The sequence below is a fragment of the Diadema antillarum genome, unplaced genomic scaffold (assembly GCF_040938485.1).
Source record: "Diadema antillarum isolate AM-2024a unplaced genomic scaffold, OU_Dant_1.0 seq00001121_RagTag, whole genome shotgun sequence".
Lineage (NCBI taxonomy): Eukaryota > Metazoa > Echinodermata > Echinoidea > Diadematoida > Diadematidae > Diadema > Diadema antillarum.
Genome location: NW_027271935.1, coordinates 28754 through 52080, shown reverse-complemented (window position 1 = coordinate 52080; position 23327 = coordinate 28754). Strand labels below are relative to the sequence as shown.

The window sequence follows — 23327 nt, the reverse complement described above, 5'->3', positions numbered from 1 at the left end:
TTAAGACTTGGCCTTGATCTCCGGGCGGGGTTTACGGGCTATCCTCGCCCCCGTGGGCACCTGATCCCTATTGGGCCCACACATCAGGGCTGGCAGAGTCACGGGGTCACCCGTGGATGCCATGGAATTGCGAGGCACAATGGGGGTTCCCTCTGCTACCTCCAGCTCTGATGAACTGTCCATCACGCGATTGCCGTTGTTTTCCACTGTCGGCTGCTTGGGCTGGTGGGGGACATTGAAATATGCATGGAGTTTAATAAAAATGACCAAAAAAGAAATCTAAAAATGCCTCTTTTTTTTTGTTTGCTCACAGTAAGCCAGTTCACAGTTAACAATGATCTGTAGTGTGATCACTGAACCACACACTTTTCAAAATAAGGATTAATCTTTTGATTACAAGAGCAGTTGACAACATCCAAGCAGAAAGTGGTAACTACATTTTAGTGCTGGATGGATGGCTTTTGTAAAGTGCGGTTGAAAAGAATACACATTCACATGTTTGTACCTTCCAAAAATGCACCTGCAGTTCATGCATGAATATTCATAACAGAAAGTTTTCATGAAGACCCGTATCCAGTTTTTTTTTAATACATCGGTTACTAGTCACTTTCAAGAGAACGTCAGCAGTGATCTTTATCTGCACATGGCCAGATCGTAAATTCTGAACTGGCTTATACTGATGAAGGTGATTGATAAGGATGCAATTTATTCCAAGGAGATTCTCATGCCCTGGTCATGTCATGCTTCAGACTCACAAAGTAGTTCATTTCCATGCATGCTAGTGTTGATGGCCATCCATCCCCAGGTATAAACACCAACGACATATGAAGGTTATTTCCCCATCTTCCTAAATCTGTCACTTTTGCAACGACTGAGTGTACAGCTGTATGACCGTGTAGGTAAATGTGGGGTGATTAAGTTTCCCTAAATGTACACTGTACCTGAACACTGGAAAATTAAATTGCCTTGTAAAGAATTATCTTTCAAAACAGTACAAGTGACTAACGCTCAATGAATGACTGCCTGCCATGCAGAAACATGTCTCTTGACCTTTGACTCCATGACCTTCAACCCCTTACCTACTATCAGCTAGGTCACGATTTATTTCGTCCTACACAAATACCACCTCTGGGAAGCTATTTCCATTTGTTCTCAATATATCGGAGCCATATGAAATTTTTCACATCAACAAACGAACAACGAATGACCAGACAAACACCTAGAAAGCCTGGCATATTTCCTCCAAATCCACTTTTTTTTTAAGAGAGAGAAGTAGAAAAAAAACCCTCCTAAAAACGAAGGAAACCCAAACCAGCTAGACACTCCAGAGGAAAAGGCACTCAGACAGCAATGAATTTCCCCACACCTCCTCTCACACATGTGAATTTGAAAGAGCAATCACAAGAAAAGCTTCTGGGTTTACCTTCTTGGATGGTTGCCCAATGCCGCCGTTGCTATGGTGGATGCCGTCGTTGCTATGGTGGATGCCGCAGACTCTTCTGGTAGCCTTGCTGACGATGATTGGCAGGGGGCGCTCCCAGTGGTAGATATCTTCGCACCTGGTCGGACGAGCGGCATTGGCAAATCTTCCAGACCATTCAGGAAAAAATGCAAGAATCAATAAATTGACAACTACGATCTCTTTGGCTTTCTCATTTTGTTTTGTTTTGAAACTACATGAAAGATCTACAATCTCAATAACTTAGAATTCAGCACATTCTAAACATTACTGGTTCTCCTCTCTTTCCATTTCCTTTCTATCTCATGTTTTCTCTTTTTTCTCCAGTGCACACTTAGGCTGTTTTGTAAAGTTTATTACCTTGAAAATGTTATAATTCAACTCAAAATGTTAAGGTTAATGTTAATCTACTCTAGTCCACTTCCAGTCAAGCTACATGAGGAATACATTTTGGAACTGTAACAACTTAACATTTCTTGCTTGTGCTTTCTGTTTGCCAATATTTCCTTTCAAAATAGGGGGATGGCGCACACAAAGCATACTAAACAAAGCTCAACGTACAGCACTATATTGTTCATTTGAAAAGCACATTCTCCCCTCTTGGATGAAGAAAGAGCATACTGTATATAGTAAAACCAAACTAGTCAGGGGCAGCAGAATGTGTTTTCATCATGGGTTTATTACTATTTCGTTTTCAAAGAGTAATAGCCCCTGTTCCTCTTTTCCATGGCCCATGCTACTTAGGCAGCTCACATACCGTAAATAACGGTGTATCATCTGCATTTTTCTTCCCACTGAAACAGGTCAAGCCTCAGGGTGCGATTTATACACTGTTACAGCAAATGCGTAGTTACTTAATGTTTGCATATATGGTGTGCAAGCAATGTTCAATGTTTGAAATAATTTCTTTTCGTTGTGCATTCTACTGTATATTTCCTTCTTTATTTATTATGGCACAAAAAATCAACACATATTCTCCCCCAAAACATTTCACTCAATTCAACCAATGCGTCGGCAGTATCTCCACCATTGCATGGCAGTATCCGCGCTTGTAGGCAGACTGCCATTTTTTTCCTCCTGATGGCCGAAAAAAGGGGGTATGGTTCATATATACATCGATGCGGTTAATACATTGTCATTTACCATACCTCTGCTTGGCTAGGTCAATGTCTTGCAGCTTGAAGAGAGATGGGTACAACATCTGAGTCCTCAGCCAGTTCCGATGGCATGTCTCGCTGCACCTCCTCTCATTCTCTTCTTGTCCACCCCTCCACTGAGATGGGATGCCCCGCTGTCCCTCCATCGCTGGGGTGACGAGGTGCCGCATCCTGTCCCAATTGGCCTTCTGCGGGGTCATGCATGCCCACGACATCTGCAGGGCGCCGTAATTTGTCGTTCCCTGTCTCCTGGTATGCACGAATCCACACAGAGAAGTTCAGCCAGCCACGCACAGACATGATACATTCATATTTGATCTGATTTCATTCCATTTTTACATTCCTTCAACAAACAAAGATGACTCTCAAACATACTTTTACACATAGTGGAAAAAGTGGTATGATTAAAGTGTAACCCTACAAAATTGTAACAGTATACACTAATAGACTTGGAAAACATATACCATTTCATAATCATTAAAAGAAAGAAAGCTGGGGGATTGATACAAGTCATAATCAACCAAAAAAAGAAAAAGCAAGAGACCTCCATTTCAGGCTGTTATGAACACTTTGGTATTAGCACCGCCCTTACCCTGTATGTTTAGGAAGCTCCAAATCTGCCAGGCACTCTTGACCTTTGCCCCTTGACCCCATGGTGACTGTGTGCAGGAGTCTCCGCCCACTGCTGCCAGGCGTGAACGCCACACCCCGAGGGATGCAGTTGATGACGGTGTCTACCTTTCCATCTAGGTAGCAATGGTTGGATGCAGAGGCAAGGGGAAGGTGATGAAAACGAGCCCCGCCCTCTGTTGCTAGGGAACGGCTCTGTGCATCCTGGAGGGCCCTCAGAGCCTTGTTTTGCTGTCTCCGCTCCTGGATCTCGGGGAGGTGGAAGAAGTCGCGCCAGTTGGCCCTGGGCTGTGGCTGGAAGAGACATCAAGCACAGTTTAGTATGAACAGAGATGGGTAGGCCTACCACATATTCCGTGTTTATAAATCTTCCCTTCTGGAAAGTTGAATCACTGTTTTCGAGAAACTTTTATGCACATGGACAAGGTCTAACATTAATCTTCAGTAAATTTGCTTATAACCACAAAGTCCTACTTGACTATTTGTTCCTTTGCCACTCCCCCCAAAAGACTACAAATTGATTCAACTTAGATTATCAAACCAACACATTGTTTGCATGCATGCAACTATTTTGCAAGCATATATATTAAAGCATGTCAGTAGAAAACATGTATTTCATTTCACGAGGAAGGGCGTGATCAGAAAGGGAAGTAAATGTGAAAACAATTTGTGATGCCTATACCTCAACTGGATTTTTTCCCAATGATATGTATTCACTGCCATTCAAATAAGAGCAAAAAAAGCGATCCAATTCAGTATTATTCTAGAATGTAACAAACACAGGTATACTCACTCCATGTTTACCACCGCAGTGAGAAGAGTCTCCTCTCTTTTCAGCGCGTGCACTCAGCAGTTCATGTCTCCGCAGGTTAGCCATGGTCAGGTTGGACTTTGGCCGGACGTCCAGGTCACGTGGGTTTGACTTGTTTGTGGGTACCATACCCTCACCACCTTGCTCAGTGCCAAACAGGGTGTCACTGGTCGCCCCTTCCCGGCCGGAGGAATCCAGTGTCAGGAGCTGGCTGGGTCCTGTCACCATGCTGTCGCCGAGGCCTGAGTCACCCGCCTGCTCGTCGGGCCTGCCAAACTTGGGATGCCACGGTGTGGCATGCCCTTCTGCGATCAGCTGGTCCATCTTCCATTTTCTCCTCTCCAGGCGAACACCGGTTCCTGCTCCACAAGTACCTGGTCCAGCGGACTCATCTCCCTCCAGCACATCGCCTCCTAGTGCTAGGTCCAACTTCTTCGGCCGGTTTGGAGTGACACCAGAATCACCCGACATCTCATCGTTGCTCTCGTGAGCATCTTCCTTGAGGTGGGCAGAGGACTTCTCCTGCTCCCAGGCACTCTGACTTGTCTCCACCGTGCTGCTGACAGTCGCTTCCACAAGATCTGAAACGGAGTTCAAGATGCTCTTACTCACCAGTCCCTGCTGGCGGGGTTGGCGGGGATGATGGGGACGACCTTGGCGCTCCAGGAGCTCCAGCCTGTCATAGTACGAGTAGAAGCCGGCATGGTAGGGCAACAAGTGCTTCATCTTCCGGCGTTTCCTCTTCATCGCCTTCTCGTACTCCTCGATGTGCCTCCGCATCTTCTCCTTCGCCGCCTTCTCCATCAGGAGCTTCTCCCGTTGCATCGAGGCCTCCTTGGCCAGCATCATCGCCTCGTGCTTGTTGAGTTTCCGTTGCCGTGGATGCTGCTCCTCCGAGACAGAGTAATCCTCACCCGGCAGAGAATCTTCCTCAATCATCCCCTCATCCCCGCTATCATAGTAATCCTCCTCCTCCTCCTCCTCATCTTCCTCATCATCATCTTCAAACTCCTCCTCCAGAATCTCTTGCTCCACACCCTCATCCTGCCCCTCCTGCCTGTGGGGTCGATGAACGAGGGACATTCTGCGCTTCTTCTTCTTCTGGATGGGAGCGTGAGGTTTGCCCTGGAAAAAAAAAAAACGACATCAAATACACAAATGGAACGTTTTCAGAGCATAGCTGTACTTCCTGTGCACACACAACCATGTGCAAGTAAAAGTGAGGCACAGTTCCATTTGTTTATATATCTTTGGCAGTATGCTTCCTTCGTTCTGTACCTGTTAATATCATCTTCTCTTTTTTTTTACATTCATATTCTCCAGAAGGTTAAAATGTATAAACACCTGTCTCTGTTCCGATTCTTACCATTTCCTCGTTTGGAGTCTTCTCACATCATATCTTTCCAGACTGAGGAAGTTTATACTTTATTTCCACTTATCATCCTAATCTCTCCCACAGTTATCCTCTGTCTTGTTTATCAGTCTTTACTGCTTTTCCGCTAATAAAGTCAGGGGAGAAAGTGGCATTAACTACTTTGACTAGAGGTGGTGAGATTTGATCCATTATATGACCTTTTTTTTCTGCACCATATCTAGAGTTGAGTCAAGAAGAGACACACTCTGAAATAGGTGACATTTCATACACCAAACATATTATGGTCTTCTTTACCTGATAAGCTTGTCATCGAAAATACATTTTCAAAATACACACGAGATGTATCATATGGCTGCTGACACACAGGCTCTAGACATTAGTTTCAGCTGGTTTTTTATCATCCTGTACCTAAAGGTAAAGTTTGAATGATCTGTATGAAATAAAACAAACAAACAAACAAACAAATTTGATTACATGGCTTTTCCTACAAAAAGCTTCTTGATAGAGGAAAGTTCCTTAACTTGCCCTACCCACCTCCTCCCCCCTTTCACCCTAGTCGTTCACTCCTTCTCCAAATGGCGTACCTTATGTTTGTATTCGTAGAGCTGTCTGTCGTGAAACATGCGCTCCAGCCATTCCTCGACCATCTCCGGGCTGTAGACCCGCTCCCTGGGGGGAGAGATCGACGACAGCCGACGCTCCACAACGCTGGTCACGGAAGTCAAGAGTGTGCTCTCGCCGCGCTGCCTTTCCCGCCGGCATCGCTGGGCTAGGTCCGCTAACGGATCCTGCATGAGACAAAAATGGCTTATTGATGCTTTGTTGTCCCTGTTTCCAAATATACATACTAGCTCAATTGAATTCACCGGCATTACCGGTGTACAGGTCGTAATGAGGTCTGAATCACAAGACTAACAACTATGTCGGTGAAAAAACATGGCTTGTAATATAATGACATGACATAATAACTCTCTTCTACATCTTTCTCTAACCTATCCCCTACAAGCTGAAATCCCCATTAACTTTGACATGAAAATGAAAATATGTTGATCTTTACTTTCATTTTGTAACAGCATTAAGGAAGACAGCAAACAGCATCTATGAAGGCAAACTTTGACAGATTAACAAATTTAGGGCTCACATGTACAGGTGCAAATAAATATGTATGGCCGAGGTATTTCACTTGCACAGCACATTTTCCTTTATGGCCAACCCCCTTGGATTTGGCACAGGCATGACCCTAGAGAGTGACCTTTACCCTCAAGGTCTACAATCTTGAATTTGGCATAAGCATCACATTAGAGTATGACCTTTACATTCAAGGCCAATAATCTTGAATTTTGCATAGGCATTACCCTAGAAAGTGACCGTTAACCTCAAAGTCTACAATCTTGAAATTGGCATATAAGCATTACCCTAAAGTGTGACCTTTACCCTCAAATTCAACTATCTTCAATTTGGCATAGGTATTACCCTAGTGTGTGACCTTCACCTCAATGTCAAAAATCTTGACTTTGTCATAGGCATTTCCCTAGAGTGTGATCTTTACCCTCAAGGCCAAAAATCTTGAATTTGGCATAGGCATTTTACAAGAGTTTGACCTTTATCTTCAAGGTCAAGCATCTTGAATGTGACATGGGCATTACCCTGGTGTGTGACCTTTACCCTCAAGGTCTATAATCTTGAATTTGGCATAGGCATTGCTCTGGAGTGTGACCTTTACCCTCAAGAATAACCCTTGAATTTGTCAAAGGAATATGACCTTGAAGACAATACAATGTACCTCCTGACAAAAGCCCAATCCATAACATGACTCAGAATGTGACCTTTAACCTTGTGACCTAACACCTCCATGTAATCCAGATAATACTCCCACTTTGCAGACCTGAGGGCCCTGTTGCATAAAGGCTGAGATCAAACGTAAGCTATAAAATCAAACATAAGCCAGAAAATCAAACATAAGCCTCTGAATACTCAATTCTGATTCGCTGATACCAAACTTACGTTTGATATCCTGATTTATGTTTGATTGCACTTTTTTTTTAATGCAACAGGGTCAAGGCCCAGTTTCTCACCTCTTGGTGTTGGGACAGAATGCCGATGCTGGCCAGGTATTTCTCCATGGCTTCCTTGGTGGAGATCCCAACGAGCTTGTCCAGCGCCTCCGCAGCCTCCTGTTGAATAGATGCCTGCAAGAGTAGGTAGGAAATAAAAACCCATAACACATGTACATATCAGGTCAGTGGATGCGCGTCCTTGGTATGTTTCTGTTCATACTTGATTATCATGGAAGGGAAGGCGTGGCATCTTTCAACCAGCGGGATTTAAGCTGGAGAAGAAACTGATGTTAAAGATATATGCATTCCTGGAGCAAAGGGTGTCAAAATCTGAAAACAATTATGGCCTCTCTCAATATTTATTTTACAGGTTTCTAATAGCTTTGTCTGTCTGTCTCTTTTTCTGTCTATCTGTCTGTCTCTCTTTCTTCCCAGTACCACGCACTCTGCAGCTAATCATGAATTAGTTTTTCATTGTATATCTTCTGATCTATCAATCTTCTTATCCATCCATCAATCTATCTACTTGTGTATCTATCTATCTATCTATCTATCTATCTACATCTGTTTCTATCTATCTAATCTAGCAACCTATCTATCTATCTTTCGGCTTTAAGCATCATTCTAATGGGAAATGACAAGCGAGAAAATGATATTTCATGACTGTTCATTCATCAATCAGCCTATGGTGAAACCATCATGAGAAACAAATTCATCTGAATCACACACAACTCTTAACAGCTGCCATTAAACTGTGTGCTTACATCTTCGTCCGTCATGGAGTTGAGCACCGACAGCACGACGAAGGGCCTGTTGTCATGGAGATTGGCAAGGGTCTTGATGGCGTTCAGCCGTGTCATGAACAGGCTGCTCTTCAGGTCCCGCAGGAACTTGCGGATGATGGAGTCCAGCAGGTTTTCGCTGAGCCCAACAATACTTCAGGAAAGGAGGAATGAAACATTAATGAGGTATGGTGCACGGACCAACTAAGTGATTAAAATAGAATCATCCAACAAAAGATAATCATGGGAAGGCACACAAATATTAATCAATATATTTTAGTACAATATTAGACTTTTATGAAATAGTACGTAGATGTCAAGGAATAGATATAAAATGACAGATGAGAAAGACAAGTAATTGTAAGAAGAAAAAATATAACTACAAAATGGAATACTGTTACAAAGTGGTGTCATACATTCATATGCCCGCACATGCACTCAATTATGTGTACATTCATACATAGCTGAGCACTTCCCTGAATAATTTATTGATTAATGCTCTTCCAACTGCATAATTACATCAAGTGGATATACTATACGTACACTGTAGTGTAATGCAACCAATGTAATTTGCTGTGGAGTAATCAGTGGATCATTGGTTCTAGCGCAACATGAGTATGTATGTCTATGATTTTTCTATCACGGCTACTACTAAAACGCTGAATTGTAAGTGTTTATTTACATCAGTGAAGGGCAATTCATCAATCAGTTGCAATGTGTTTTGCATCATGAAAATTGTGGTCAGGGCAAAACGAAAAATTGAGAATTTGTGTCAAGTGCCTCGGTGATGATCATACACTGAACGGTGACGAGATCACGGAAATGAATACTCACTCATTCAGTTCAATCAACGCCGAGCAGATGAATTTGTAGAGCTCATCCGATGCGTTGTCGAGCAGATTCACTGAAACACGACATAGCAAAGAGCGATAGGTGAGAAGACAAGGATGTAAACTTCGTTACAAGAATGGCTTTAAGTGTAACCACCAGTACCTATCAATCAGTTGACACTACTGAACTTTGTCACAAAAAGATTTGGAATCTATTTATCACATCAAATGCCCACTAGCAAACACAATGTTCTCTCCAACGTGTTGGAGGGATCCAGAACTTAATCTCTGTTGCAGAGCGTTTAAGCTTTTAAGCAAAGCATGTGAGAGATAACACTCTTGGTGATTGCATTCCCCACAGCTTGTACAGCATCTATGAGCCTGTATCTTAAAGGGACTGTACAGTACTGGTTGAGGTAAGGGATTCATGTTGTGAACATTTCTAAGTAAGATAATGAGAAACCTCTTATGAAATATGAAAGAGCATGTAATTTCAAAAAGGATCCAACATTTATTTGATGAAAATTGGTTTTCAAATGGCTGAGACATAAAAAAAAAGTGATGATAATAATAAAAGGCGACATGCCACAACTTTATTAGGATCTCTTTGTTTCACCTTGTTTTTGGATATCTCAGCCATTTCAAAACCGATTTTCATCAAATGAACTTTTGATACCTTTTAGAATTGCATGGTCTTTGACACCTCATAGAGTAGTTTCTGAATATCTCGCAAAATGTTAAAAGCTAAATCCTCACCTCGACCAGAACTGTACACACCCTTTAAAGTCGGCTAATTCCCAGTATAGTTGTAAAACTATACTGTTGATTTAATCCAACAGCAAAAAATACAAAATAGGACGGACAATGGAGTCAATTTAGTGGAGTACCCGACTATCATTGGTAAGCAGCGCCTGATTTGGCGGAGAGTACTGTATTTTCTTTGTATCATTCTACACATGTGACATCAAAAGCGGTTTCCAATGTGTTCTACTGATAGTGCTGCATTCTCTAAGTCCTTAATATGTAGGTCCCTATATGAAGGTGAACTTGTCGTTTAAAGTGTGCTCCTTGCTGGGGTAATGATAATGACAGGAGCCCTCTTTGAGAGCAGTGCCAACACTGAAGAGTCTACTCTAGATTAATCAAAGACCAACTTGTCATTATCATCATCCCCTCTCATTATCATTACCCCCCTCCCCCTCCCTCCTCACCCAGGAATCAGGAGTGGACTCACGCAGTGTCTTGACCGTGGTCAGCACATCCATCTTCAGCCCCTTGGGATACCAATACATGCTGGTGATGCGGTTCAGCAGGCGGTCCAGCGGGCCCCTCTCCTCCTCTTCATCCTCCGCTACCTCATCATCCCCGCTCCCCTCCTTCTCCCCCTGGATGTCATCTAGGGGGCCAACCTGAATAATACCATGCATAAAATTTGGTGCAAGAGGCATTGCACTTAAGTGTTACTTGTGGAAAAGCCAAATACCAGTTTGGTAAAGAAGTTAATTATCATGCTATCATCATCATTTTTATATGTTTCTACAATGTAGGAGGATCTTCAGCTACATTTTTATCTTAGAAAACCTCTCCTGAATTGTATGAGCAGAACAATATGTGCCTGGTAATGCGGCCAAGAACTTAAAGGGGAATTCAGGACCAGCTAAAAGTTAGACTGATAAAAAAAAGTAAAATTTCATGTTGAAGTGTTCACAAAAGTGAAAATTTAATCCAAATTGTATTAAAGATTATAGAAGTTATGAAATTATGAAGCTTTGCTAATTTTCAAAAAACAGTTCTTGAGCAGTTAATGTGAATATGTAAATGAGTGAGTTGATAATGTGTCTGTCTATAAGGGATTATGACATGATCTCAGAAAAGTGAAATTTTTGGTGCATGCATGTTAACGTTCAGGCTAGATTAAGATTTTTGTCTTCAACATCAGAAGAAGCCTTTATCCCGTTGAAGACTAGTCCCGAGTATACTCAGACAGGTGTCTATGGGAAATGTGTCTTCAAATAGCAAAATGAGTTTGTCCTCAACAGGTTAAAGTTCAATTATAATCACAGCCATTATTTTAGTGGAGATTTTCCCAACATGGCAACGCAACGTGCAATGTCATGCATTATTACACGAACTACACTGTATCCCTCTTTTGTGCAACGTTATTCTAAATCCAAGAGCTTAATCTTACTTGTATATTGTACTATAAATGCATTTTAGATTTATGTATTTTAACATTACAATTTGTACATGTACTTTCATTGCGCATAAACTTGTGCACAATGTATCTGAGAGGTGCAGACAAGCATTTGTATTCATAACTTTTTCTGCTCCCTTAGACACATTGTTTTAATTTGTCTGAATAAATACAAAACAATACAATACAGATGTCAGATTATCAAGTAGGATTCTCATAGGGGATAACACAGCTAATGCCTTCAGACCATAGGCCCATGAGAGCACCATCATTCCAAGTATCAAAAGATTTCAAGACGACAGTTCTCACTTTCCCATATCTTTTCCGCTTTGATTGCTCCGTGTTGATACCTCTGCCTTTTCTTCTCTTCTTCTTCGAAAGCATCTGAAAAAAAAAAAATGGCAGAACAGGTCAGCACCGAATCTAGTTTATATTTCGGGGGAAGAGAATGCATTGATCATCTCAGCTACATGAAAATACACAGAAGGCCCTATGTACTCACTTGTGAATATACGTGTGAAAAAGTGATTATAGCAGAAGCGCACAATTCAGCTCTGGTGGCACATGAGTTTTGGTTGTTAGATGCTTCAACTGTCGACTGCAAATCATGCAAACACAATGCCGCTTATAAACATTCACTACATTTGGGTTTGCTTTAATTTGTTTTTTGTTTTTTTATGTCTCGTCTTAATCTATGAAAATTTGTTTATTATATCCAGAATCTTTTTTGTGAAGCCTACCGTCCTCTCCCTTTCTTCGCTCATCCCTGGGTGAGATATGACAAGCCTTCCAACTGTCTCTGAAATGTAACAAATTGGTGCAGTGGTTAATAGATCATTTTATTTGCGCTTTCCTCATTTTATTACTTGTATGAAATCATCCAGAAGAAATCAAATGAAGAAACATTGATGTTAAAGGATGTGAGTAATGCTGAGTAGTAAAGAATTACCCCCCCCCCAAAAAAAAAAAATAAATAAATAAATAAATAAATAGATAAAAATATGATACTAATAATAAAAATGGTCAGTCTTATCTCTGTCACTGGTATACAATCATGCATAAGAGTAATGTCAAGTATCAAAATTAAAAGGTCATATCGTATTCAAACACAGAAGGTGTTCTGATAACATTGCTATCAGATTACTCATTAGTTAAAGTCACATCTTGATAATTTTATATGATTTTGATTGACACACATCACCTACTTGAAATATTTACTTTTTTCAGACCATCACATCACACAGAGTTTCTTATTATTCTTTTCAGCTTAAGTTGGTTCATTCAGATGAAAAGTAATTCTGGATGCAATATATCAGATGTGATATCATACTTCTTACATTACATTATAAGGCTAACAAGACACAAAGATGAATAGATAAAGAAAGTCATACAGTTTATACAAATGAATAGATAGCTGTATACATTAACACAAAAAGATAGACATATACATTGTAGATGGAATAGATACAGATAGAGACATATAAATGAATAGGTGGAGAAACGTATACAGATGAATAGATACAGAGATAAGGGAATATATTAGCGGTAGATGTAAAGATATAATATACAGATTGATAGATAGATAGATAGATAGATAGATAGATAGATAGATAGATAAATAGATAGGTAGATAGATAGATATAAATAAATAGGTAGAGAGATAAGGGAATATATTAGTGGTAGATGTAAAGATATGATATACAGACTGATAGATAGATACTATAGATAGATAGATAGATAGATAGATGATAGATAGATAGATAGATAGATAGATAGATAGATAGATAGATAGATAGATAGATAGATAGATAGATAGATAGATACATGTAGATAGATAAATAAATAGATAGATAGATAGATAGATAGATAGATAGATAGATAGATAGATAGACAGATAGATAGATAGATAGATAGATAGACAGACAGACAAATACATATATAAACGAGAGAAAGGGGACGACACATAGAGAATGACATAGAGCAAGGAGATTTTGCAACACTTGTGGGGAAAAAGACAAGGAAAAGGGAGGAAAAGAAAGAAATCCATCATTACAGTAATCATAAGGGTTATCTCACTAGATACTCACTTAGGCTCAGCTTCCTGATCTTGCCTTGATTCACCTCTGCCTCCTCCTTCTCCGCCGCTGCAACACCTGGTTGCTTGGCAACCCGTTTCTCGGCAGCAAGGTTGGCCGACGCCTGAGGGCTGGGCGTGGTGACGGGCGTTTCCGCGGCCACCGTGCTCTCTTCGGATGAGGCCCAAGTGAATGGTTCGTGGTTCTCCTGACCGAGACAAACAAAGCCAGTCAAAGCTACATTAAAGTTGTTCCAGTCGTTACGTGAGCACTGTATGACATCAATTCAGGGGAGATGCCGACCCCTCATGCGTCGCCCTAGAAGAATAGCAGTAGTCAGTCAAACGCTATAGACTGTCAACATGGTGCCACACAAGAGGGGAAAGAGTTGATACAGTCATCAGGGCAGATATTTTCAGATGTAGTACGGTAGCAGAAATTTTTAGTGTCTATTTCACTGGATTTCATTGTGACAGTCATGTCATATATACATTGTATCATAAGTGTCTGTTCTTCAACCTACACAAAAAGTCATTTGTGTGGGTAAACTCAGCTTAATTTCGGGGTGCCTATCATTATTACCCTTTGGGGAAAAAATAAGATTGTAATTTAAACTGAGAGTGTTGAGTTCAGCACTTTCCATGCCCAAGCTGATGACAGCAATGATGCACCTCAGAAGTTAGAGAAGCTTCATATATTGGCCCTACCAATGCTGTTAGTAAGACAGCGATACTATTCCAAAATGATCTACTCCTCAACAAAATTACTTTAATCATTGGTGTGGTGGTATATACGTTTCCTTGCTTTGTTTCCCCTTTGGTTTAGGTTTCCCAGAAAGGGGCATCTTTATACTCTAAGCTTCATGGTGACTTAAAGCAGACTTAGATGGAAAAGACCGAATCTTTGACCAAACGATTTCGGAAGAGTTTTTCCCGATGAGCGACTCACATATTCCGTGTCCTCCGAACCCTGTGCAGCAACCGGCATATCGCCTGCAGGAACCTGTTTGAACAGAAATTGGAAGTATGCTGAAGGTTATATCTTGCCAAAAGCATCAAGCTGTCTGTCCATCTGGGAACTCTACGACACTAATGACCATCTGTGATGAAATTTCATTCCAAATTACCAGGGAGGAATGATTTTGTACTGAAATGCTCTGAATGATTATCACAAACAAAAAAGTAATTGAAACAAAGACAATAAAAAAAAAGAACAGTGTATCCTATGTAAACAATGGTTTTCTTGACACAATCTTATTCGGCATATCTCCACTCTTTTCCAATCCAATTTTTCTCTCTTCAAATAAACATATTTCATATCATAGTTACCAGAATAAACAATGTTATGATAGCTGCACAACTGCAAAATATAATTGTATACAATGTACAGTTCTAAAAATCATCTCGACATAGAATAAATGACACTGAAAAGGGCAAAGAAAATTTCATCACTCTGAAATGGAAAAGAACTAGATGTAAATACTGCTGTCAAAAGGCAAAGCAAGAAAGGATTTGAATTAAAACTTTGGAGAAGTAACCGTGACAGAGAAAAGAAAAACCACTGAGAAAGTTGAAGACAAAGAGACAAAATGTACAAAAAAAAGACAAAAAAATCAAAGAGAAAGTGGAAATTGCCAATGAAACAAAGGATAGGATAAATATTGGAGGTACATTCAAATTTGATGACTTTCAAACACCACACATGGCAAGGATGCAGACACAAACTTTTAATCCACCCATGAATCATCTGAACAATTATTCTCAACATCTTTTAGGGTAACATTGTGAGAGAGAAGACCAGAATGATGACAAAAACTGGTGAAATCTCGTCTACTCACGCTCCGTGGTCGCCATTCTCCCGGTGGAGGGGGCGGGGTCGGAGGCTTGGGTGGCTGGACCAGCATCCTGATGACAGAATTTGGGATGTAACCTTTGGCAAGCAAAAAAAACCCAGATAGTTTGTGTAAACTCACCAAGAGAGTACACTCTCACAAGCTTTAGGAGAGAAAACATCTATGAAGCTTTTAAGTTTCCCTGGCAAGCAGACGAAATCTCTAAACAAAGTCTGCAAAGTCTGGTGTCTCTCTCATATATACATGTATATATATATATATATATATATATCATTATATCACAGATAAAAACAAAGGAATATAAAAGGAATGGGACCTGGAAAATCACCTCGTTATATTAGGTATCTCACTATATCTGATGCTTTATAACAAGGTTCCACTGTATTTGAAATGAAAATTGAATTCAGAATTCTTAAAATTCACAAAACTCACCATCGGGAGCTACCAAGAGCTGGATGATCTTCTCTTTCTCCATCTCCTCCTCCTCCTCCTCCTCCTCCTCCTCTTCTTCCTCCTTTGGCCCTGCATCAGTAACCATCTCCTCCCCTTCTTTATCCTCTTCTTCCACCTCTCTTTCGACCACGCCCTCCCCGTCCCCTCCCACGCTCTGTCCATCTCCGCCCTTCCGACTCTCCCCCGCCACCGATTTTTCCGTCTCCATCTTGGGTTCCTCTGTCTCCTTCTTATCCTCACACTGGTTCTTCTCCCTCTGGATGTGTGTTTGTGAGACTGTTCCGTTGCTAGGTGCATCCCCACTCTTGTTCTGAGCTCTGATATGCTGGGATGATGCCAGCTCTGAAATGTGCCTACCAACTGGAGTTCAAAAGAAGAAGATAAAAAAGAAAAAACACACATAGATGCTGATGACCATGCTTATGATGATTCTTATACATAAAACATCACTGCTACTTGTCTGACATAAGAGAACGAAAAAAAAAAAGTATAAGTGAAGAAAGATCTGACTGCTTAAACCTTTCCTGTGCTACATACTTCTGACAATGTTTAAAGTGCTGTGGGGTTTTCTATTTCAACTGGCACTAAAAGCACACAAAAGGTTACCATGGCAACAGTATGCACACTAGAGATGATTATAGAAACATATCGTCGCTGGGGCGATAAGACCTTGTATCTGCAATTTTGGTGAAAATGAGTTTTTGGGATTAATGGTCAAATAACGGGTTAAGTGATGTCCTGTCAAAATCCCAGCTGTCTTACTCCAAAAATGAAGCCATCATGGTATGTCAAAGGAAAGGCTTTCCCATTCGCCACAGTGCTTTGGCTGCCATGTTTTTTGGCTCTCCTGAACATTTGACATTTTGTAGATACGAGGTCTTATCGCCCCGGCGACGATATGTCTTTGTGATGCTGGAAGACAGACTTACACCTTACATTTTTGTCAGATGTCTTATTTTGGTTCTGATGTGTCAAATGATATACCTGTATTTCTTCACTCAGCTTTTGTGATGTGGCCAACATTATCCCCAGCAATTTAATACAGAAGTCTACATTAATTGCAATGGGCGAAAAGCACGCAAGATGACAAACTTGGGATTGTAAATTCAGGCATGTCTACGACGGCAAAAACACAAACTTGGATAGTTGGTTTAGCTTCCAACATTGATTTATAATGTCCTGCTTGTTTCTGATTGTGCCTGCCAAGGCCATCATGTTTTCATTCCAATCACAAAGACCTGTGTAGATCCTCCTTTTCATTTCATCAGCTGGGTTTAACTTCTAGTGATTACTTGTGGACTTTTAACTTCTTGCTGAGTATACCTGCAAAAGCTTTCATATTTCAATGCTAATTTCCAATCATTTGAATGTTTCAAGGTCTTCCTTCTATCTGCGTAAAGTTTCATACATGTGTCAACATCCTGCGATAATCTGAACAAGTGTTATATCTTGAAATCATCAGAAGCATGTGGGACTCATACCAAAGCTACACAAAAGCTGGTATTCAATAAACTATCTGTATATCTTGCTTTATATTCCAGCCATACCCAAGCTCTCTGAAGTGACCTCTGTGCCTGCCTCCGACATCTGTCTGCTGCCCTCTTTGCTGGCCGAGCCGGGGATGGGGATCCCCAGGATCTGCTTCCTCAGCTGCGGCAGTTTGCTCTTCACGTGTTGCCGTAGCAACAGGTCGGTGGGATAGGTTGGGAGGGAGAGCAGGTCAAACCTGCGGATGGCAGAATGGAAGTGGTAGATGAATCAAGGAGCAACACAGATGAAGATTTAGGATCACTGAGTTATCTCGCTCTCTCATTTTTTCAAGATGAACGCTCCATAAAGATTATCAAGGTCAAAAAGTCAACCACAATGTATGGATGTTAGTTTGTTTGTTTGTTTGTTTGGTCACTTCCATCTGAAAAAGATAACTGGATAGCCCATATTCAGCTATGTTAAGCTGGTCTTCCATGGAGACCAGTTGGATGTGAGGTGTGACCACTTCACCGGGTTAAACACCCTGCACTTTTCCATGAATGAATGAAGCGGGATCTTTTACGTGCACGAGTTGTTACTCTCTCATACACGGGACCTCCATTTTATGTCCTATCCGAGGGACAGAGTGTTTTGCCTCTTGCTAGAGGGGGCGGTATGCTTACAGACAACATTGCTCAGTCCAGACTTGGGTTCAAACCCAAGCCGTAAGGATCATGAGGCAGATGCACTACCGACTGAGCCAACTGGATGGAGATGGGATGGGAAAGATTACTTTCACAAATTACACCTGCCAAGCTTATAGAGTCGACTGGTCCCATGGATTCAATTTCTTTCCTCAGATTCCATCAGCTGTATGGCCGGTCAATTATCAGCTGTTGGGTTTGATACGCCCCTGCTATGAAAAAGCACTACAAAGGATTTAACATTTCACACTGACCAGGATCCATGGCGCAACATTTCGTACTCTCTAAGCTTACCACAGGGGAAGATCAGGGTTGAACGGGAATGGCTCTTCCACAATCTCGTCTTGGAATTCCATCTCCAGGAGGTCCTTCATGTAGGACAAGGGGAGGTACGACGCAATGCTGACATAGCTGCGTCAGGAAAACAGGAAAAAAAAATTAAGGATAACTGCAATGCAATTTCAATCAAAACAAATGACCTAATTGATAAAATGTCAGGATATGAGAAACACGATTAACATAGTAAATTTATGACAGAGTTTTATAACAAAGATGATGGCTATAATGAAAGTATGACAATAGTAATAACGATAATGATTACAGGACAGGTAAGAATGCAATAATAGTGACGATATCATCACCAGCAATAAAAATATGACTATAGCCATGACAGAGTATGGTTTTTGTGTTTGTTGTTCTTGTTCTTGTTGTGTACATTACAAAATGTGATTCAAATATAATTCAAATGACAGTGACAGAAAAACTGTATCAAGTATGGTAACATCAATAACAATAACGATATACTGTACAACAGGTAAGAATGTAATAATAGTGATGACAAAATCATCAATAGCAAAAAGAAAACGACAGTAATAGCAATTATGATAGTATTTTTGTTGTTGTTGTTGTTCTTGTTGCCGTTCTTATTTCCTTACGAAATATGATTCTGGAAGCCCACAAGGAGGTCACCCCTGTCGTTGGCAAAGCAGACGCTTCGCAAGGTCTCGTCAAACCACAGCTCACGCACCATGGTGTTCGTTCGGTCCCAGATCTTGGACAATGAGAGACGTCAAAACAATTGATGCACATTTATGACTGAAATTAGACTACTTGTGTGCTTGGTCGAACTTCACTCTAGCCAGGGTCTACCGGAAGTGCTTATGTGCGTCTGTGTGTGTGCATTTTAAAGGGACTGTCCAGTACTGGTTGAGGTAGGGATTCATGTTTTGAACATTCCTCAGTGAGATAATGAAAAGCCTCTTATGAAATATGAAAGAGCATGTAATTTTAAGAAGGAATCAACATCCATTTGATGAAAATTGGTTTTCAAATGGCTGAGATATCCAAAAAAGTGTTAATAATAAAAGGCGACACGCCACAACTTTATTAGGATCTCTTTGTTTCACCTTGTGTTTGGATATCTCAGCCATTTCAAAACCGATTTTCATCGAATAAACTTTTGATACCCCTTAGAACTGTATGCTCTTTGACATTTCATAGAGTGGTTTCTGAATATCTCGTAAAACGTTGAAAGCTAAATCTTCACCTCGACCAGAACTGTACACACCCTTTAATAATCTTGATACATGTATTCTTATTGAAAAAACAAAAATAGAAAACAAGACAAAACAAAATGTGCATTCTACTGCTAGTACACGGCTTGTCATCCCATTCCCAATACAAACAGGTCAGATCCCCGTTTTGTATCTGATAATTAACCAGTTCACATGCATCAAGCCCATTATAATCTATTTAGTCTTCAACTTTTAGTCATTCTGTCCTTACTTTGGATTTGTTCAAATGTCTGCCTTGTGTAATACTCTACTTCAATCCATTGCAAGATTCACTACAATATGGGGCACACGTGCCTTTGGCCATGCTGCTTCCACCTTACGGAATAACTTACCTTCAACTATAAAAAATTGTTCTTCATCAGATTCTTTTAAAAGCAGTCTAAAAACTCACCTGTTTAAGGCCTCCTTTTGATTGCTCATTATTTTGAATTTTGTATGTTCTTTATCTCCTTCACTTTCTCTTCCTTCCGCGCCTAGGGCACTCTACAGAGTGGATTTGGCGCTATATAAATCATATCAATTATTATTATCATTATCATTATTATCAATTATTAATATTACCTCGGTCAATTTGATTTATGGTGCATACATAATGTAAACGTATGCGCAATAGTTTTGTCACAATTGTAACTACAGTGTAGTAGTAGCACTAGTAGGTAGTATCATCACTATCACAGTCACTATCAGTCGTAGAACCTCATTATAAATCTTCTCCTTCAGTGTAAAATTACCTTCAATGAGCCATCATTGCTTGTTGTTGCAAACACACCAAGGCAAGGGCAGCTACACAGAGCTGTGATCTAAGGCATAATTACATATACAACAAATTGTCATTATCATTATTCATGGTTCATTGCAATCGTGACAGGAAGCAGGTGCTGAATTCCTCACAATTTCAAGTCATAATATTGAAACATGCATATATTGTACATATAAATTAGAAAATAAATAAATAAATAAATAAATAAATTAGACTGACTATGACCCCATTTACAGTGCAGGGCTGGACCAAGCCCCGGCTGAGCCCAGGCTGAGCCCGGCCTCAATTGCAGTACTCGGCCCCACAATTCTGTGCGTTTACAGTGGAGGGCTCAGCCTGGGCTTTTAATTCAAACCTTTCAATATTTTGTTGTAGTGGGGCTCTGCTTGTAAACAAACAATTATTTGGGAGCAAGCCGGTTGCAGTTTGGTACCGCATTTGGCCCAGTTTGCATTTACAGTGAGAAAAGGCCAGGCCAAGGCAAGGCTGGGCCCAGGCCGAGACTACCTCCAGAGCTTGGCTAAATGCGCAGCCATTTTGGGTACCGCATTTGGCCTTTTGAGCACTTACAGTGAAAGGAAGGCCGGGCTGAGCCTGGGCGGAGCCCGGTCTTTTCACCCACTGTTAACGGGGTCTATGTCCACACGTCAAGATTTGTTTCTAATGTCTAGTTGATAAGCAAAAGTTTATTAAATAAGTCACATTCAAATGTGATTATGTAATTGTCATCATTTGAAGACACACAAGAAAACATTTAAAGGGAAATGCAGAATTGAATGAAGGATGATCAAATTCACTGGTACAATTTTGCTTTTGTTTGTAAATCATTATGTTTAAACAGGATAATCATAATGGCATAGGCCCTACAATCCTATTCAATCACAATTAAGAATTACATTGTACATTATTCTACATGTGTACATACATGCATATACATGACTTGTCAATCTCAATCACTACTAAATTAAAAAAACTGACATAAGCTTTGCAAAAATGCAAAGATATAAAGTGTTTTCTCCTACATTTATGCTGGCTCATAAAATTTGACAAAAACTTGAAGTATCATTCTCAATTCTGAAAAAAAAAAATATATATGCAAAGACAAACAATTATCTTTTGCATGTGTGTGTGTGTGTGTGTGTGTATTTGTACAGAACTTTTGTGTCAATTTGATTCAAACTGTTCTATTGTATCGGGGCATCCCAACACAAATAACCTATTATTGTAACTTTTCGGATATGTCCTCATCAGATCTCTGTATGGCTATCATGTTCCGTATTAATGTACCCTTGCGATTGAAATGATCTAAATGAATAACATAATGTATTTGAACCCAACCCGAACCCAACCCAATAACTCGTGACAACGGGCAAAGATTCATCGGCTTTGTGCGCCGTGGGTGTACAATTTTGTACCTGTTTGGTGTGGTCGTGGTCCTTGAGATGTTTCAGGAGCCTGATGCCAGGCACCTTATTTGCCGCGATGTGATTGGCCAGCTGCTGTTGGGGGACGCTAGGGGGCGGAGACTCGTCATCGTTGTCGAGCAGCTCGTACATTTCCACCGTGCTGGAATTGATATTTTTGTTTTAAATGACAAAATCCATATCCTGTTATGATCAGAGACTACACTACTGTGCAGATCTCTACCAAGAAAAAGGTATCAAATTTGCCAGCCCAGAAACAATTTAAAGATTTCACTATACCGGGTGTCCCAAAAAAAGCGAAACGGTGGATTTTCAGTACCTTGCGGTCTAAAAGTTATATATTTTTTGTTTTGACATCATTAGAAAGAGCATCTTCCGCAGAAGACTATGATACCAAAATTATAAAATTTGGTTCAGGACTTTTAATTCTACGCCAATTTCTGAAAATGCAGTCATTGTCAAATTTTGCCGGATTTTTGCGACTTATGAGATAATACGGTGAATATTGTATAAGCTTGGTGATGCATGTCAACAAAAGATACAGCTTTCAAATTGGGCACGGGCCAGGAAAAAACAGTGTGTGTGTGTGTCCGCGCTCCCAATATGAAAGCGTTATCTTTTGTTGACATGGATCAACGAGCTTACACAATTCCCCGTATGGAACGCGTGTCGCACCCAAATTATTATCTCATAATTCGCAAAAAATTGAAAATGACTGCGTTTACAGAAATTGGTGTAGAATAAAAAGTACTGGACCAAATTTAATGATTTTGGTATCATGGTCTTCTGCGGAAGATGCTCTTTCTAATGATGTCAAAAAAATATATCACTTTTACAACACAAGGTACTGAAAATCCACCGTTCCGCTTTTTAGGACACCCGGTATTGTGCCATAAACATTGGTATATCAAAATGCTTGTTTCTTTCAGAAAGGATCAAGTTTGCTCAAATTTACAATTCTTGCGCTGGGTTGCTTTTATGTATCTGATTGATAAAATGCCTTTTATCGACGTAACTATCAAATGTAAATCCGGAAATATTTGTGGCATGAAATTTGGGCAAATTGTAGCCAACAGCCTTTTTCACAGCATGAACTTTTTGTGAATTTTGCGGGAGCCAATATTCATAAATTTAAAAAAGCACAAAAAAGTTCTTGTCTATACTATATGCACTGACTGCCAGTGGCGATTTGCGAAAATCTTATGCACGCAAAAATATCTGGTTTTACAGTACACTAGTAGGCCCATGAATGAAATGGCACTTTCATGAATATTCATTTGAAGCTGCATCACAAATAAAATATGCAAAAATGTAAATTCCATATCTTGATGATGAGATTACAGACATCACAAACAAATTAACTGATATGATTGACAGAGCGACAGATCTACATTTCATGACAGACAACATGCAGCATACAAAGCAAAGGGAATAGACAGATAGATCAGGATAACAGATAGTATATTCTGAGGGTGATGGGATTTGGTTAACACAGTGGGAAGAAATAGTGCACTCAGTTGGAGAACTACTGTATGCACATCCCCTTTGCATTTGAGACTAGGATACCTTGGAACTCTTTGCAACATGATTCTGACAATTCATTACTTTCATCATGTCATCATTTGGCACACTTCGTCATGTGCATGGCAGATTGTTGTTAGCGCACTTCCGTGCGCATGACAGTATGTTGTTAACCCTATGCGCACTCCCACATCCTAAC

General features: G+C 40.4%; 1 protein-coding gene across 1 annotated transcript in view; it reads right to left on the bottom strand.

Annotated features, from left to right (window-relative positions):
- The window catches only part of LOC139743916 (uncharacterized), a 43757-nt gene continuing 20430 nt past the window's right edge, over positions 1–23327 (bottom strand). The window contains exons 16-37 of the mRNA XM_071654381.1: positions 21599–21749; positions 20155–20223; positions 18785–18900; positions 18144–18260; positions 17223–17401; positions 15758–16035; positions 15655–15703; positions 15208–15299; positions 14319–14372; positions 13383–13578; positions 12036–12094; positions 11605–11679; positions 10336–10510; positions 9106–9175; positions 8254–8425; positions 7508–7621; positions 6017–6220; positions 4040–5182; positions 3209–3540; positions 2608–2865; positions 1424–1586; positions 1–222 (exon numbers count right to left, since the gene is read on the bottom strand). Coding sequence (XP_071510482.1) covers positions 1–222; positions 1424–1586; positions 2608–2865; positions 3209–3540; positions 4040–5182; positions 6017–6220; positions 7508–7621; positions 8254–8425; positions 9106–9175; positions 10336–10510; positions 11605–11679; positions 12036–12094; positions 13383–13578; positions 14319–14372; positions 15208–15299; positions 15655–15703; positions 15758–16035; positions 17223–17401; positions 18144–18260; positions 18785–18900; positions 20155–20223; positions 21599–21749 — 4288 coding nt within the window. The remainder of the gene's footprint in view (positions 223–1423; positions 1587–2607; positions 2866–3208; positions 3541–4039; positions 5183–6016; positions 6221–7507; positions 7622–8253; positions 8426–9105; positions 9176–10335; positions 10511–11604; positions 11680–12035; positions 12095–13382; positions 13579–14318; positions 14373–15207; positions 15300–15654; positions 15704–15757; positions 16036–17222; positions 17402–18143; positions 18261–18784; positions 18901–20154; positions 20224–21598; positions 21750–23327) is intronic.